Source organism: Cinclus cinclus, chromosome 2 (assembly GCF_963662255.1).
Source record: "Cinclus cinclus chromosome 2, bCinCin1.1, whole genome shotgun sequence".
NCBI lineage: Eukaryota > Metazoa > Chordata > Aves > Passeriformes > Cinclidae > Cinclus > Cinclus cinclus.
This window is the reverse complement of record NC_085047.1, coordinates 27,055,966-27,072,951: the sequence shown is the minus strand read 5'-3', so window position 1 is coordinate 27,072,951 and position 16,986 is coordinate 27,055,966. Positions and strand designations below refer to the sequence as shown.

The following is a 16,986-nucleotide window of genomic DNA, read 5'->3' as shown; positions in this document are numbered from 1 at the left end:
GGAAACATTGTTACAAAACACTGCAGCTCAGGGTGCAGGGGCACATCTGCTAAGGAGGTAAGTCCAGATGTTTGAAAACTCCTGCCATTGTTTCCCAGACACCAGTGAAGGACTTCCTGATTTATGCAGTATAAATAAATAGTGCAGGAGTTGGGGATAGCTGGAGAGGAGGTGAAGCTGGCGGGAGCAAATCACACAGGCTGTGAGACACCCAAGGATGTTCCAGTGTTAAACATACAACCTGAAGACACTGCTTCCAGCTCTCTCCTTGCATCAGGGACATGCTCTTTCCAGCATGTGCGAGGGCTGGAATGAAAGCAGCTGAACAGGAAGCACCTAGTTGTTCTTTCAGTCTTCCAGGTCTTGCTCATGAATTTTGTGTGCTCAGTCACTCCTTCCTTGGGAACACAAGATCCATGTGGCTGAGGAATGAGTGTGCAGCTGGCTGCCCAGCAGTAGAGACCCCTCAGGCTGAAGGCAATGAAAGCCAATGCAAGGTCATAACGAAGGCCAGTATCAACTATTTTCATCATTGCTTAAAGCCAGATGACACCTCTGCAGCTGTCTCCAGCTAAGCTTCACACTGCCAACAGCAGACAAAAGCAAGAGGATCTTCTTATCTCCATGTCCTTGTGCTATTGCCCTCTTGCACCCTGACTGACCTATCTTTGACCCTTGGTTTTTCATTGCCACTGTGTGGCATGTCCCAGGTGCTTCTTCATTTAAATTTTGTCTCCCATGATTTTACACTGTTATTCTTTGAGAGTGTGGCTGGTTGCCACCTCCCTGGACCTCTGTGCTTTCCGATTGATTAAGAGTAATGTAAAGAAGATTTATGGGACTGCAGAACAGACCATGAACAAGTCCCGAGATGGGGATTTGAAGTGAATTAAACTCTCTCCTGAAGGGAACATTAATGTTACAGGCAAATACGTGTTCAGATATGCAGCAGCTGCCATGGGAATAGAAATTAAAGTTTCCTTTATAAATCCTCTAACTCTCCATTCACCACAGTCTCCTCTGTTGCCTGATCTATGACTGTGGGCGATGGCAGTCAGGTACAGCCTGTGCTGTCTCTGCAATTTAAGTGTCACTGGTGACTACAGAGAAGATGGGAACACAGGTGTTGCTGCCAGCACTGACATTGTCCCTGTAACGTGCTTGCAGGAGCCATCATTCTTGGAGATGTCTGAGGCTGCAGGCCCTCAGATGGGTGTGATGAGCTAGTTTGAGCAGTAAACTGTTAGGAAGTGCTATAGCCACCACAACAGTGTCAGCCAGAATTTCCCAAAAGATGTGTGTTTAGGGCTTTGTTTTCAGAAGTAGTGGCATTTTCCAGTGGTTAGTAAACTCAATCCATGAGCTCCTAGTCTGTACTGACTGTGTCACATTATTAGTGCCATTGTGGCTGGAGGGCCCTGAGCCTCCCCACACAGTACTTTCAACTCTTTGATTGCTATAGGAGAGATTTGCCAGAGTATTTTTGAGAAGATATAGGCCCACAAATGCAAGAAATGTATCTTCAGCAGAATTTTCTCCTTCCAAAGGGACTGTGAAAAAACAAGAGGGCTTTTCCTCCTCACCAGTTGCAGTCTTTGATCCTCCCCCCCCGCATTATTTGTGCATAGTGCCACGTGGGAACAGAGCAGAGAGTTAAGTCTCTGCTGTCAGTTTTGTTGAGGGAGATTATTGAACCAGACAAGAGCCTGGAGTTCTTGTTTGGGTTCATGTTCTCTCACAGGCAGCAGCCTATGCTTTACCTGGGCAAACTGTGGACAGCAGGCCCAGAATATGCAGCTTCATGACAATCGTATTATTCTACTCCCAGATCATATTATGCCTGTGCAGCCTCTTATTAAAACTAGGGAATTCCCAGTCCTTCATGCTCCTCATAGTTAGCACAGCTCCACACTGCACTTACATGGCTCTGCCTCATGAGAAAACTTTTAATCACTGTGGCTGGGTTAATGACACAGGGAAGGTGCGATACAAGGTATTGTGGTAAGGTTTCAGAGGAAGTAAAAGTTGTGGAAATGATGCCCAGGTTTTTGGCATCAACAAAATAATTTACTTTGGACAAGAACTTATAGTCTCTCTGTTTCTAGAAGCTTTGACTGCCAAGGCACCTGGAAGGGAGCTAAAGAAGCTCACAAAGTAATGCCTCAGAAGGAAAAGAAAATGTGGCATGTTTAACCTTGACATGTTAAAACCATTTCTGTTCTCCTCTTTATTCTCATATAAGCTGATCTATGAACAAGAAGTGAGGTCTGACAATTTGTATATAATACACTGTCTCAACTCTTAACAGCATTTCAGTAAGTAACAGCGCTTTTGGCATAAGTGGTGAAACTCCTGCAACAGAAAGTTATTAGAAATCTTGACTTGATATTAAAGATCAGCTTCAACTAAAATCTGTACCCAGACTATACCTTTTAAGGGTGTTTCAGCATTGGAACTCAGATCTGGGTCCTGGATTTTAATGAAGCAGAGATGCTGCAATGATATCTCTATTTTGTAGCTTGATCCCATTTCTTATCTACAATTTCATCTCCAGCCTTCAGCTGATGTATCCAGAGCACTTAAAATAAAGCCCCAGGCCCTGCAGAGATGAAAGGACGATCTGAGTTGCAAGGTGCCCTGTTGCACAGGTGTAATTGTTCTCAGCTCCAGACTCAGCCTTCTACAGAGTCTGTAAAGCTTGATGATGGACCCATGCTGATACTGATACCTGCAGTCAGCTTGAAGGACCAGAACTTGGGAGGTGGACAGGGCCAGAAGACAGATGCCACCTCCCACTGAATGGTTCTGACTGGGTGGCAGGAACTTCCTGAGATCCAGCTTTACTAACCTATCCTCAATGTCAGTTTCAGGGTCAGACCTAATCTCTTTAAGAAAGGGTTTTCTTCTTTCTTGTGTTTTTTTTTCTCCTTGGTTTTGGGTTTGGTTTTTATTGTATCTGTTTGTTTGTTTGGGGGTTTTGTTTCTGTTTTCCTTTGTTTATCTGTGAAGCATTATGAAGAGGGATAGATTGGATTTATGGGAGATGAGTCTTGCTCAGGAGAGCTAAGATGATTTTCCTTGGTATTATTGAAAGGACCTTCCTAAACAGACTGGTTCATCATCTGCAGCTCCACAAGGATCACTTCAGAGACCCTGCAGTACATTTCAATTTTCCTGAGACTGTGAAAAAGTAAAGGCTGTTCCCTAGTTTGCAGATGGTCTCAGTATCAGGCATGACAAATTATCACCAGCATGTGTTGCTTGTGGGCTTTTACAAGTGGAAGACAAGTGAGTAAATGTCACTTATTCTTCCCATGTAGATGGAGGGTTGGTGCAGCTTCTCTTAAATGTAGTTCAGAGTGAAATGGCTGAGCTGGCAAAGGTGAGAATCCCTGATGGAAAGGAGGGACATGGATAATGTTAGCTCGTGTGGGAGCTGTCTTACTGGCAGGAGAGTAAACAGAAATGAAGGCTGTATTTTACCATGAAACCTGTATTTTACCATGTAAGCCCCAATCCTCTCTGCTGTCCACCTCATGCTATCGCTGTAGAAGGACTGAAGTATTTATTTTTTCACCTTTAGAACTTCAGAGAAACTTAAGTCTGTATTAGAGAACATCCGTGAAGCCTGCAACATTTTCCCTCAACCAGTGTCCAAATGGTGCAATTTTTTTTTCTTTTATGGATTCTGAAATGCGTGTAATAGTGAATATTTTAAAATTTTATATCTATATATAAAAGATCATTCTATGTAAAAGTATTAAAAAAAGGAAATGTAATTACCATGACAGAATTGCCTAAATAGTATTTTACACATCTGTGAAACTTGAGCAGATGCGTGGAACTGTTTTCTGCTGCTATGTTTGGAGCACTGAGAGTGTGAGGTCAAATGGCTTTTTGCCCACAAAGCAGCTAATTAGTTTTGGTTAATCTGTGGTGGGCAGAAGGCCTGAATGTGCCTTCCTGAGAAGGATCTTGTCCTGGGAAAAGAGGGACAAGATCACGGGAGACCAGAGTTCAAGGGCTGATTTAGCTTTCCACCACAAGTTTTTCCCAGGCCTTGAAAATACAAAAGATCTACTGAAGCATATATTACCTTTCAGGCATGCCCAGGTTTTGCAGTTGTCCTTTTTGCTTCTCTCCATCTCTAGGAAAAAATGAATAAAAATCTCTAGGGGTGGGGGACAAACTGTAGCTGATCCCTATTTTGTTTAACCTTTGCATGCTCCTAACTGATGTAAAGGATTGGTGATAACTAATTCTGCTCCAAGCAAGGAATGGGGCACTTTCCATTGAGTTCAACAGAAGATGGAGTAGGATTTTAGCAGCCTCAGAAAGGAAGGTTGGCAGAAGGCAAGAACTTTCTGAGGGCTCCATACAGCCCTCAGACCCTGGATCTTGTGCTTGCAGGCACTAGCCCGCTTTGAAATATAAATTGCTGCCAGGTCAAGAGAAGGGCTGGAAGCTGGATGCTATGAAGAGAACTGTCTCCATCCCACTGGCTCTGGTTTTGTGATTATTTTTCCTGCTAGCTCAGACGAATTACATTTTTGTTTAGCATTTTTTCTCTATGTGGACTTGTCTGTCTCTGTGCATGTTTAAAAAAAAATAAGAAAGGAACACAACAGCCACAAAAGAAAGACATTTTCCCAGGTCTCAGCCATGAGATTAAACTGGAGTTTTTATAAAAACAGATCTGTGCCCTAGTGATGTTTTGGAACATTTTATTTTATTCTGGATTTGGTTTATGAATACAGTGCAAATGCTTTTGTCATCATCTGACATGGAGTTTGAGCCCCTCTTTTGTTTTATGAGTGGCCAGGGCACTGATCTGTGTGTGTGTGAGCTTTGATAGTGGGGGCTTAAGGTTAGGACCTGACCACACACTTTTTCTGATTGGAGGTTATGGGAACTGCAGTTGCTCTGCAGCTCTGAAAATGAACTGAGATTTGGAGATTTCTGTAAAATTACTGTTACCTGAAGTGCTTTAAAATTTTCAAGGGTAAAATAATCTTTTTTCTTACCACTGCTAGTTCTACCAGGCTTCAGTGATGTACGAAGTTTCAGTGATGTACAACTATTTCCTCCTATTCAGCACATCTCCTGCAGAATTCTGCCTTGCCTGTGATAATGCAGAGCAACTCAGAGTAGAGTATGGAAAAACTTTGTGATTCCAGTGCTTTTACAGCAGAATCCAAGCTGGAACAGGAGAAGTTACTATGAAGGCCTCTGGTGCCTCATGCATGCACTTCTGTTGATTTGTAAAGGACAAGCAAGAACTTACACAAATGATGAATTTTAGTTCCTTGGCTCTGATTAAACCAACCTCTGAGCTGTATCATAGAAATGAATATTGTTATTATGTGCCCCTTATTCCATCCTGGGATGAGAGAGAGAGAGAAAAAAAAAAAAAAGGTGTTCTTGTGCTTGTAGCCTCAGCTGGACCTGTCTGCAGTACAGCTTGCTCACTGCTCTCCCTAAAAGGCCGGTGAATCATCAGGTTAAATGAAATATTTTTTATCCTACTCAGCAGCTGAACTCAGGGCTTGACTCCCTATCTCCTTCATGACTTCAGTTTCCCTTTAGGAAAATGTCTGGGTTGTGCTTCCTGCTTACCATGGCAATTGGCATACAAATTGGGAGAGAAAACCATGTTTGTTGAACTCTGGAATTGTTGTTAACCAGAGCCAATTATTAGTGCTATATGAGAACCAGTATTTTCCTATTCTTTGTGCCACAGAGTCTCGCAGTGACTTGGCCATAAGGCAAGAGGAGAACCTCAGACTGCCCCACAGCATTCCCATGGTTATGAAAATTAGGCCAAAGGGACACTGCAGACCTGCTTATGCTCCAGTCAGCACTGTGCCCTAAATCAGGGTGCTTAAACACATGGAAGTACTTGAAAAGTGTTTCATCCAATTTCTTTTACCTGCCTGACTCAGGGCAATGCCCTGTGTAGGTTGTATTGAAAGCCACAGCTACAGCCTTTTGGATACTTTCAGTTAAGCCAAAACCAGGATTAAGCAAGTCCTCAACCTGGCTGTTAACCAAGAACCAATCTTACCCAGCATCAAGGAGCATTTGACACTGGTGTCTCTTGCATCCTCACTGCTACACAGGACTCCAGTGGCTCTGGGCAGTGGGACATCCCACTGGTATCCCACTGGCTGGTGCTAAAGGTCAGCTGGCAGCAAAGGGGAGGCAGGCATTGCAGGGAAGGGAGACTGGCACAAGGCACCACCACCAACAAAAATAACAGAATCATAACAGCCAAAATAGAGAAAGGCAGTGAGATTTCTGAGTTCATTTTCCATCTGAGCAGGATATACTTTTCAAAGAATGTGCCTCACCACAAGGGTAAAGGATAAACAGTTTCAGTGTTAAGGATTAGAAATTAATGGGATCTGCAAAGCTCAGATCTGTCCAAGTCCTGCTGCCCTCAGAAGTTAGACATAGTGTGGTGTTAAAACTCAAATGTTTGCCTCACTCCATAATTAAACAGGGTAGGTATGTCTTTTTAGCAAACTGCAGTGTGAGATGAGCAACATTTTGCAAACCTAGACAAGTCCTAGGAATTATGTTTTCAATTTTGGTCCAGATCCATCTTAAAATGGGACCTGTTTACTTCCATAGCACATCTGCTGCAGAGGGTGCGTTTCTCTGTCATTTAAATCCCTTATCTGAAAAGACCAGGAATTATTTGAATGCAGTGAGAGGAAATTACTTTAAAAAAAAAAAACTTTGTAGCTGCTTAAGAAAGAACCACAAGGCACACAAATATGGGAACAACCAGAACTGGAGAAAGGAGAACAATACACATGATGGTTATTCAACAGAGGAAGTTTCTAGATAAGTAAAACCCCAAAAGGATAAAACCCAACATCCAACAGCCATAAGATTGAGGTGAACAAGTCCAAAGAACATCAGGTAACATTCTCTTTTCCTCTTCCTTCACAGGGATAAGAAGAGTAAATTAGGAAAAATAGTGATCACGAACTGCTTTACTTTTTTTTTTTTCTCCACACTGTGAGATAATTTACTTTAAACAACAAGAGTCAGACAGTATAAAAGGATCAGGCTGATTAGTTACAGGGATTTTTTGAAGTGACTTTTTAGAGCATCCAGCCTCTGTGCCAGCCACAGTACCCTGCTAAAGGTGAATAATGCTTTGGAAAAAAGAAAGAATTCCTGTATTGGTCTACAATTAGCAACAGCCCTGGGTAACCAGAGCAGCTCACTGCTTATCACTTGCTCTCTTGCAGGGTTTATCTCAACTGGTGATCCTGCAAGTACTGCACATGATGTAATTTCTGCAAGAACTGCCTGTGATGTAATTTCACCTTGCGAGCAAGTCAGAAACACCCTCACCTTTTTTCCTGTCAAGGATAAACCCTCAGCAGTCATAATCGACTCCTCCCAGAGCAGGATCTCCTAAAGACAGATGCCTGAGATTACAGGGAGCTCTTGCAGCAGGTTCTCTACATACCACACGTTGCAGGGGATTTCCCTAGCTGCCAAGGAGAGCAGAGCTGCCAAGGGTTGGGAGTAGGAGGATTCATTTATGAGCTAGTTTTAGGTCATTGGTCCCAATAAACATTTGCTTGGCATGAGTCCTTATTGTAAGGAATGTGAAAAACTAAGATGCCAGGGCAGTGAGCAGGAAAGGGAACAAATCACCCAAGTCAGAAGATACTGAACACCACTGTCAGCCTGGTTCCTAGTTCTCCCAATGGGGTGTAGCCAGATGCAAGTATGGCACATAATAGCCATTGTATGTAGTACATGAACCAGCAAGGTAAAGAAAAACAGGGCCTGAAAGGGTCTGTGCAAAGAGGTCTCATGCAGAAGAAGTGAGGGGAAAGGAAGAAGGGGTAGGAAAACTTGTTGGAAAAACAAGTTGAGGTTGAGGCACAAAATACACAAGGGCAGCTCCACATTGCCCCTTTGCCTGAAGGAACAGAGACCTTCAGCACAGCCAGCAACAAACATTCAGCAGTATGAAAAACACCAGGTAACATTTCTGTGTGTGTGGGAGGGCAGGAGCTGAGGATGTGGGGTTCTTTTTGGATTGGAGGACACACTGCTCCATCAGCTATGAACAGGGGATGCTTCTCAGCAAGACTCTTGATTTCTCAGAGCTGGGAGTATTGCAATAAGTTAATAATCTAAAAATACATTTGGTAGCTCCATGGGAGAATTGAAGTGTGCTTTTATTGCCAAGAGAGAACTGTGAATATTCACACCTACAGACAAAAAGCAAATCTGCAAACAAACCAAATGGCTTTCACCTGCAGCATTTTTTTCCTCATCCTGTCTTAGCAGGATGCCTTAATCCAGCAGTTCTCATGCACACATACATATTGCCCACTCTGAAGACCACATATATCCATGCCTTCAGGAAGCAATCCAAACAGCTGAGAATGACCACGATTTTTTTTACAAGTCTCAGCTGACACATAAGCCTGTTCACTACCATTCCTGTCACAAACTCTATCCCTTCCTCACCCTTTCCCTGGTATCCCAGAGGCTAGAATCATCCTTCAGAAGCACAGCTTTTTCTGATTTTTCTGCAGGATTTTTCATTACCCTGATCAACATCATTCTGTCATCAGTCCAATCCTCTCCTTCCCCCTTAGTTCAGGCAGAGAAAGCTGAGTTTTTCTGGATGCACTGTGACATGTTTAGCACTTCTGCACAGATCCACCATTACCTGGATCACTTGGTGATCTTTTATTAAACTTTTATTTAAACTTTTATATTTTTTTAGTACACAAATCATAAAGTGCAATGGAAGGGAAGGGCTTAAGAAGCAGAAAACAAATTTGAAGAACCCAAACTGAATTGACTTGAGCCACAATTTATGTAATAGGCCAATGGTATGTATCATTTGCAACTGGTTGGAGCAGTTAATACTGCAATAATCCATTTAAAGTATTCTCAGTTTCGCTTCTTCAAAATTCTGCAGCATTTTCCTCTATATTAAATGCAGTGCTGCAATCATACCACATTTAGATGGAGCAGAAAGGTCTGAAGCAAAACACCAGAGGAGAAAAATAATATTTGATCTTCCCTGCTTCTGTGGTCCTACAGTTTTCTCCAGGCAGATGTCCAGTGACATCCATACTCAGAAGGCATTACTAGCCTCTAGGAAGTCCCACAGCCAGTTGTTTCACCCATTTTCAGAGCTTGAGCTTTACAGAAAAAGCTCAAGCAAGAGGCCCTTATGCAGGACAGCAGCTATCCACGACAGCTGCCATGACCAAGAGTTATTGGAGGTGTTTGGCCGAGCAAGGACAGAGTCTCTGTGCCTGCTGTGTCCTTCCTGCCCCATTCCTCTCTACTCTGCTGTTGCAATTGTTAGGAATTTGTAGTTTCTGACAGAATCCAGTCTTTACCATTGCTTCCTAACTTTGGCAGATGCTGATTCTCTTTAGATTTCTTTACATTTAGGTATTACAGTAGCTTTCAGCAGCATAAACATAAAAATATCCAACCCTACCACTAAAATTCCCCCTCATCCCCTTGAAAATCAAACTCCAGCCACTGACTTACACAGTCTGCATGGTCAATCCATGACTCAAGCCTCACAACAAAAGTGCTGAAGACTAATTTCCTTATGGAATTTCTCAGAGTACAGATTCTCCAAGACAAGTCACCACACTATTGAACCAGGGGAGTGCCTGATCCATGAGGGGTGTCAGTTCTGAAGGCACAGTCATACGGAGAACTCCTTCTGTGTTGCAAGGACCCATTTCTTCCTCAAGTTCTTCACCCTTATATCTTCCTCCTCCTCTCCCCCAGCACTCTGGAAAGGAACTATTTGGCTGCTGAGTTTCTGTAGCACACTGCATTTGGTGCTTTAGCATCTCTGTTACAGGATGTTAAAACCTGTCATTGTCCTGCCCCACATGTCCCAGACACAGACCTTTATTATTTGCCCTTCCCAAAGACACAATCTTGAACAAGAGAAAAAAATTCACTTCCACTTCTTTTTAATTAGTATTTTGGTGAATATACAAAAACAAAGAATCAAAGCAGATGGCAAGCATCAGGACCTGAACCAGTGTATTTTGGAAGAGGCTTCACCTTATAACACTTTGTGTTGCTCTAGAAAACACTCTATGCTCTGGGAGCACATTTCTCACAATACATTTAACTACTGAACCATTCACTAGGAAAGACACCAGCTCAGTCTGGGCCAAAGTAAAGAAGCCTTTACTGAACAGAGTGTAAACTGCAAGTGCTAGTGCAAGGACTGGGTTTTGTTCAGTTAGCTCCTTGCTTGCATTTTTTTTCCACAAGAGTTACGGCCATTTTTTGCCTTTTGTCCTCCCTGATCCAGGGATGTGGAAGGCAAATGGCACAGGGCCCATTTACACACAGGTAGCTAAAGCAAGAAGTACAATAAACCAGGAGCATGATAAAGCCACGTTTGCAAAGGCAATTACAGCACAGAACCACTTGTATTCTGCACAAATTCTAGCCTGTAGATGTATGAAATCTTGTGTGGAGTACATAACAGCTTTTTTGAAGGAGCTGCTTGTTAGCAAGTGGAACTTTTCCTGGAGTGGCACTTCTGAAGGTAGGATCACATGCAGTAGTTTCAACAGTGACAGGAAGTAGGCTAGCATATAGGCAGCATATTGCTGAGGAGTAAGCTAGCCTTTTTTTTGGGCTTGACTAGCAACAGACTTTTTATCTGTGACATGTTTTTACTGCTGACACACTTAAATGCTCAGAATATCTTCCTTATTCTAAGGCCAGAGTAATAGTGACCATCAAGAGAAGTTGAACAGTAAAATATATATAGGTCTGCAGTCTTCTCCCTTGCAACATCCATCCTAATTGGTCACAAGAGGTTACAATTTTGCTCACATAGCCCTTGCTGGAGCATTATAATTCAAACTAATTTTAGAGAGACATTTTTCTGGAGCAAGTGTATATGGACATTTTCTTTTCTGATGTCATCAAAGAACAAACCAGATCACTTTTTCTTCTCATCTCATGCTCCAGGATTTCTTGCACAGTGAAAGGATTGTGCCTCAACCAGAAGGCATTAAGGCTGCAGAACAAGGGGCAAATGAGGGACAAAAAGATCCTTTCGTGCAGTCATCAGTTCTTTATATCAAGTTTTTGGAGGGGAAAAAGTATATGTAGGAGAGGTAGTGGGAAAACTTCAAATCCTCTGTGGCCTGAAGAGAATGGAGCAGGAGACAAACAAAGGCAGTTTCACATGGCTCTTCAGGACAGCACTGAGGACACCAGGCCTTCAGTATTCAATTCTACTCCAGTAGAACATGGTGCCAAGGAGGACGCAGAACTGAAATGACAACACTACTGAGTTTCTCTGGCCCTCATTTCCTTCTCCCCACCTCTCCCCCAGCCCCATTTAGTCCTACTAGTAGGAGAGAGCAACAGAAATTCTTGAAAAGCAAAGCCTGTCCAGGCAGAGGAAGCTTAAAGTTTTTTATCTGCACAGAAACTACAAAGTAAAGAAAGAAGATACATTCAGCTATAACTATTTGACTGTATCACTCATCTCACTGGGGACTATCTGTCATGAAGCTGCTGAGCCCTGAGTACTGAATACACTCATACAAAATCTTCAAACTAAAAACTGAATTATCTATCATGATGATCCAATACCCTTCACAAAGAAGCCTCTGCAAGTTGTATTTGCTGTGTTGTATTGTTGAGATGGCAACAGGTTGCAGCAGGCCACGGCAGGCTGGAAGGCCATCTAGTTCCTCACCTCTGGAAGCCAGAATGGAGGGGAACTTGTAAATGTAGCCCTTACTGGAGCAGGCTACAGGCAGATTTGTGATGAATGAATGATTATAATCTATGGACATTTTAAATGCATCAGTCCTGTCATCTACCTCCACCCAACTGGGTGCAGAATAGGGAGGAGAGGAGAGGGAGAGGAGAGGGAGAGGAGAGGGAGAGGAGAGGGAGAGGAGAGGGAGAGGAGAGGGAGAGGAGAGGGAGAGGAGAGGGAGAGGAGAGGGAGAGGAGAGGGAGAGGAGAGGGAGAGGAGAGGGAGAGGAGAGGGAGAGGAGAGGGAGAGGAGAGGGAGAGGAGAGGGAGAGGAGAGGGAGAGGAGAGGCAAATATTAAGTACTTACAGTCCAGCAGAGGATGGAAAAGCCAAACCAGGCAACACCCCAGGCATGTGTGTTCACTGGCCCAGAAATAGCATCGTAACAACCCTGAAATGCAACCAGGAATGACTCAACACCAGCACTAAGCCTGCACTGTAAGGTGACAAACTTACCCACCCCTGAGAGAGACTGAGGTGGCATGCTCCTCTCCTACTGCAATTTGGATAGCTCAGGAGGTCTCAAAAAGCCAAGCCAGAGCTACACTGCTTATTGACAACTTGCAGATAACCTACCTATTTCTGTCTCCAAATACAAAGTATGCCCATCTCAAGCACTTAAGGACAACTTGTTGTGCCATCCACTTTGCCAAGCATGCTTAGATAACCAAACACAGTTGACACAGAATTGACCTCCAGAATCAAGAAATGTCAAGAAAATTTGGAAGGTTGAATGCCTACTAGAAATGCAAGCTGGTGCAGAAGGTGATGCTCATGACCCAGCAACCTAGTGAATAGGACATGATGGTCTACTGAAAAGTTCTTCCTTGAGGAGAACTGCTGATTTGCTCACTCATCTTGTATACACCCACCTTTGGGCTAAGTTTGATTTAGTCACTGCCCATCTACCTGTTAGAAATGTCACTTCTTACTTGGGAGAGTCTCTCTCCATCAGGAAAGCCTTTATCCTAAAAAAAAATTCCCGTCCTGTGCTTAGCAACATGGTCAGGACTCTACAGGCATTTCTGCTCCTCTAGAAAACTTTTGAACACCTGTGGCTTACAGTGAAGGAGAAAGTCTACTCACAGTGATTTTCCCTTCCAGCAAGGCACTTTTGACTGACATATGATAACTCAAAAAAGCAGAGATTATCTTACATTGCTGTTATAGTAGCCAGGCACTCCAAGTTTGCAGCCATCAAGGTTGACGGGATGCCCTTGTGCATCCAGGACACAGCACATCCGTGGCCAGGGGTAGTCAGCGTCACTGTGCATGCCGCGGAAGGCAGATGTGTACTCCTGCCAGTCGGAGGGGCCCAGCACCCCACAGCAGTGGTTCTGCAGGGACAGAGAAGGGAAAGATCTTTGTGGGCCCAGGTCAGAGTCCTGCACATGTCAGGACACTGGCTAGGTATCAATCACAGATTTATGGGAGAGATTTTTGAAGTGCCTGCCTTTGTCAGTCTGCCATCTGATAAATGAGCTAAAGGGAGGCTGTGTCAGAACTTTAAGGTTCAAGGCAGATGCCATCCTCTTTATTATCCAGCATCCCCAAGGAGGACTTGAAATTCCAGGCTTGCAGAACATTTAGTAATTAGTGACTTTTCAGTGTTATTACCTGAAGCATGAGTTCATCCCATGTCTTTGTGACCTCATTTTCACTGTTATTGGCTGGCTCTGACTTCTGATATCTCTCCAGCATTTGCTTCAGGAAATGCTCTGGAGTGAGCTACAGAGAAAAAAAAGCCAACAGAGAAAAATGCAGAAACTATGTAAATAAGTGGTCATGTAGAGCAAATACAGGGTTATTTGGGGAGGGTTTATTTTCTTATTTCAGTGTCCTGCTGGAGAACAGGAATGTCGCTTCTCTGGTTTTACACGTGAGAATAAAGAGTAGGATTTGAGGAGCAGGAGCAACAAAGATGAAGATCTCAAGCAGGCACTACTAGATGTAGATTGCAAGAGCTGTGCAGAAGCTATGGATTGCTTCTAGTATGTTGAAACTAAAGTACCTCAAATAATTTCTCTCCCCACAGCATCTCAAATAATCCATGTAATCTTTTCCTCACCAGTAACACTGCCTGGGGCAACACTGAAGATTTGTCTTCTCTGTGTATGATAGATTAATCAGTCTGTAGATGAAAGACTAAACACTGTATTGATGACTGAACTAACCCATGCTATTATTTCCTTAACTATAAATTTGTAAACATTTTTTAAATGTTAAAAATAACAAAATTATGTTAGAAAGAATGAAACTATTTATTTGATTAAATTTAAAGAAATTTAATCCCAGTGCATTTAAAAGAATACATGATGAAAGAAATACTCACAGAGTCTTGGTGAGTCGCTGCTGTGATGCAAGAAGCCATTTCAAATGCAAAAGTGATCAGCGTAAGTATGATGTACTATGGGACAAAGAGAGCAGAATGAGTTCTTGGAGAAACAGTTGAGCATTCTTTTCAAGATTAAGCTGGAAACCCTGCTTGATGCAAAAGTGGCCAGGCTATCATATTCCCTCTCACTCAGCCTGAATGTTCTCATAGCCCTTTCCCTTTTGTTTTAATTTGCCATCTGCTTTCTTGAAGGTGAATAGCTGGAATTGTTCTCCATCTCACAGAAAAGATTTCATCTGAACTTCATGGCAATAAGACTCCCCTGCCTCCATGGAAAATACTTTGTCCTTTTCTTTGTTGTGTCTCATTGGCAACCTATGTTTGTGTTATACGTCCTCCTTTCACTTCCACTTACCAGCTATAAGCTTTTCAGAAGGAAGCTGTTCACTTCTAGTAGGAGAGATTGTACTTTGGGGAAACCGAAGGTGTAATCATTCAGTCCCCCTGATTTTTCATCATCAGATTTCCTGAACAATCCTACATTGTGAGCAAAGATCCTTCATGAAAATAGATTCCAAGGGTCACCTCTTACAGTCTCTTTCACTCTTTATTTTCCCTTTCCAGCATAATCCCTTTGACATTTTCAATATATTCTTTGGAGTTTTCATGCCTCTGTTCCCCCTTCCACAATTCATAATGCTCCTGTCTGATTTAAAGCATTTTTTTCCTACTTCAGCTTCTGTCCCTTGTAGCCTCTCATATATCCTAAACCAGAGCCCTGGGTTTCAGCCAAGACACCAAAATTCAGAGTTAATGGAATTCTGTTTCCTCATCTGTCTGCTGGCATATTCCCTGGCCCAAGAGTTCAGATCTGTGAGTGCCTCTTGTCTAAAACAGATACCCTGCAAATCCACAGTAATCCAGAGAGAGCTCATTCCAGAGTTTTTGTCTCTACCCTTCTACCCTAATGCAAGGACCAACTAAGTTTTGCCACTGCCAAACTAAAGGACTAAGTAAGACATTGTACAGAGACTGTCCACATCTCAACATTGGCCTTGCATTATCCAAAGCTCTGTCCCCTCCCCTATAATTTCTGTCTGTCTGCTGATGTCTTATGTTCTTAATTGCACCCATATTTGGTATCCTGACACTTACTAATGCCTTGTACAGAAGTCATTGCTGATCAACTCCTAAACTGAATAGTGTATGACAGCTGAAAAGCAGTAAGGGGTGAGGAGAAACAAGGATCTAAACCACATCCCAGCCATATGGGATTGCAAAAGTGCTCCTGCATTGCTTCAGGGCAAGGTCAGGGTCAATCCAGTCAAACCTTAACTATCTCCATTGATTCCCTCAGCCTGGTTCAGGAGCTTCTTGTGCATCAGTCTTCACAGGAGTCACCTTCTGGGACACCACAGCCATGATCAAGAAGAACATTTGTCTCCTTATCAGTATAAAAGCTGTCTTTGCTCATTGGTTGATTCCCAAGGTGACCAGGGACACTAAGGCAACATTTGTTCAGTTTGGCAGCAGTAGGAAGGCAAATTTTGCTACACTTACCACCAGCAGCAAGGTCCTGCTGGCCTTAATGACTCCAATGATACCAAGGATAGACAGGGCAAAGAGTGCAAGGCCGACAAAGATGCCAATCCAGGCAGCAGCGCAGATGTCCCTGTTTTCTGTGGCTTTCAGCAGAGGGTAGGGATCGTGGAGGTTAGACACAAAGTAGATACACTCTGCTGTCAGGGCAATGCCACACATCTGAGAAGCACAAGAAACCGATTAGTTCAAGGTTCCCCAAAGAAATAGAAAAGACAGAAATGGGTGTAGACTTCTTTCCTTTCATTCAACTTCCTGTCAAATGGGAGCTACCCAACTCCTCTGACCAGCTCTACAATCTCTTGTACTGGGATTTCACAGAAGAATTGCAGGCAAATCTCACCCAGCCTTGATCTGAGAGGTAGTGCCTACGACTTGAGGATGTTAAGAAAGAATGAACAGAACCATTCCATCACTACGGAGGGAGGTGGCTGGAAAAATGTTGGTCCGCTCCTGCTGACAGTTCTTAAGCTTTTCACTGCGCACCCATCTTGGTATTGCGGATCAGCCCCTGCTGTCCCTTTCCCACCCAACTGATCATCTAGGACAGCTCTCCTTATCCTCTTATTTCACGCTATTTATGTGTGGACTTCACATGTAAAGAGGGAGAACTGCTGTTTTAGGAAATGTCATTCTGGAAGGAAACCTCCACCCATACTTGTTCCACTTCACTTACCCCAATGACCACATTCCCAAAGACTAACAGACCCTGCAAGATGTGTACACAATCATCATTTTTTGCCATCTTTAATTCTTCATGCAACCTAGAAAAAACAAATGGAGTCTTCAATTAAATCATTTGTACAATATGCTTCACTCAGAAGAACAAAGTATCCATGAGGAAAAGGATAGAGACGCTTGCCAGCCAGTCTATACACCTCTCGTCCCTTGCTTTATAGAAGTTTCAGAGGAGACCTCCACAGGTGTTAATCTGCTAACTCAAACTCTCCCTCATACTTGAGCTACACAAGGCTGGGACCACTTTGGAGGCAGCTGGTATCTTCAGCTCCCTTTGGGTAGGATTTTCATCATCACAACAGCACTCCCCACAACGTCAGCTCATGGTGTGTCATTTCTACCTGGCCAAAAACACCAGTGACATCTGGATGGAGAGGGGAGAAGTTCAGCATCCTCACCTCACCCCTATTCCAAAGGAGCCAGCATTACTCCAGGGCATGCTATCCTGGGCCATTTTTACCAGCACCATCATGGGATTGAACTGGTAATCACAGTGC

General features: G+C 43.2%; 1 protein-coding gene across 1 annotated transcript; it reads right to left on the bottom strand.

Moving 5' to 3' along the window:
- Positions 1–10,224: 10,224 nt before the first annotated feature.
- Positions 10,225–16,496, bottom strand: UPK1B (uroplakin 1B). The gene is made up of 7 exons (XM_062512736.1): positions 16,428–16,496; positions 15,713–15,913; positions 14,150–14,224; positions 13,435–13,545; positions 12,975–13,154; positions 12,125–12,208; positions 10,225–11,320 (listed from the first exon to the last, which is right to left on the bottom strand). The coding sequence occupies exons 1-7, from the start codon at positions 16,494–16,496 to the stop codon at positions 11,270–11,272; spliced, it is 771 nt and encodes a 256-aa protein (XP_062368720.1). The 3' UTR covers positions 10,225–11,269.
- Between the last annotated feature and the right edge of the window lie 490 nt (positions 16,497–16,986).

Coding starts and splice junctions, on each gene's coding strand:
- UPK1B (XM_062512736.1), bottom strand. CDS start 16,496: ATGGCAAAAAATGATGATTGTGTACACATCTTGCAGGGTCTGTTAGTC. Junction 13,546..14,149: donor CAGCGACTCACCAAGACTCT/GTGAGTATTTCT, acceptor TTTTCTCTGTAG/CTCACTCCAGAGCATTTCCT. Junction 13,155..13,434: donor GGGATGAACTCATGCTTCAG/GTAATAACACTG, acceptor CTGTCCCTGCAG/AACCACTGCTGTGGGGTGCT.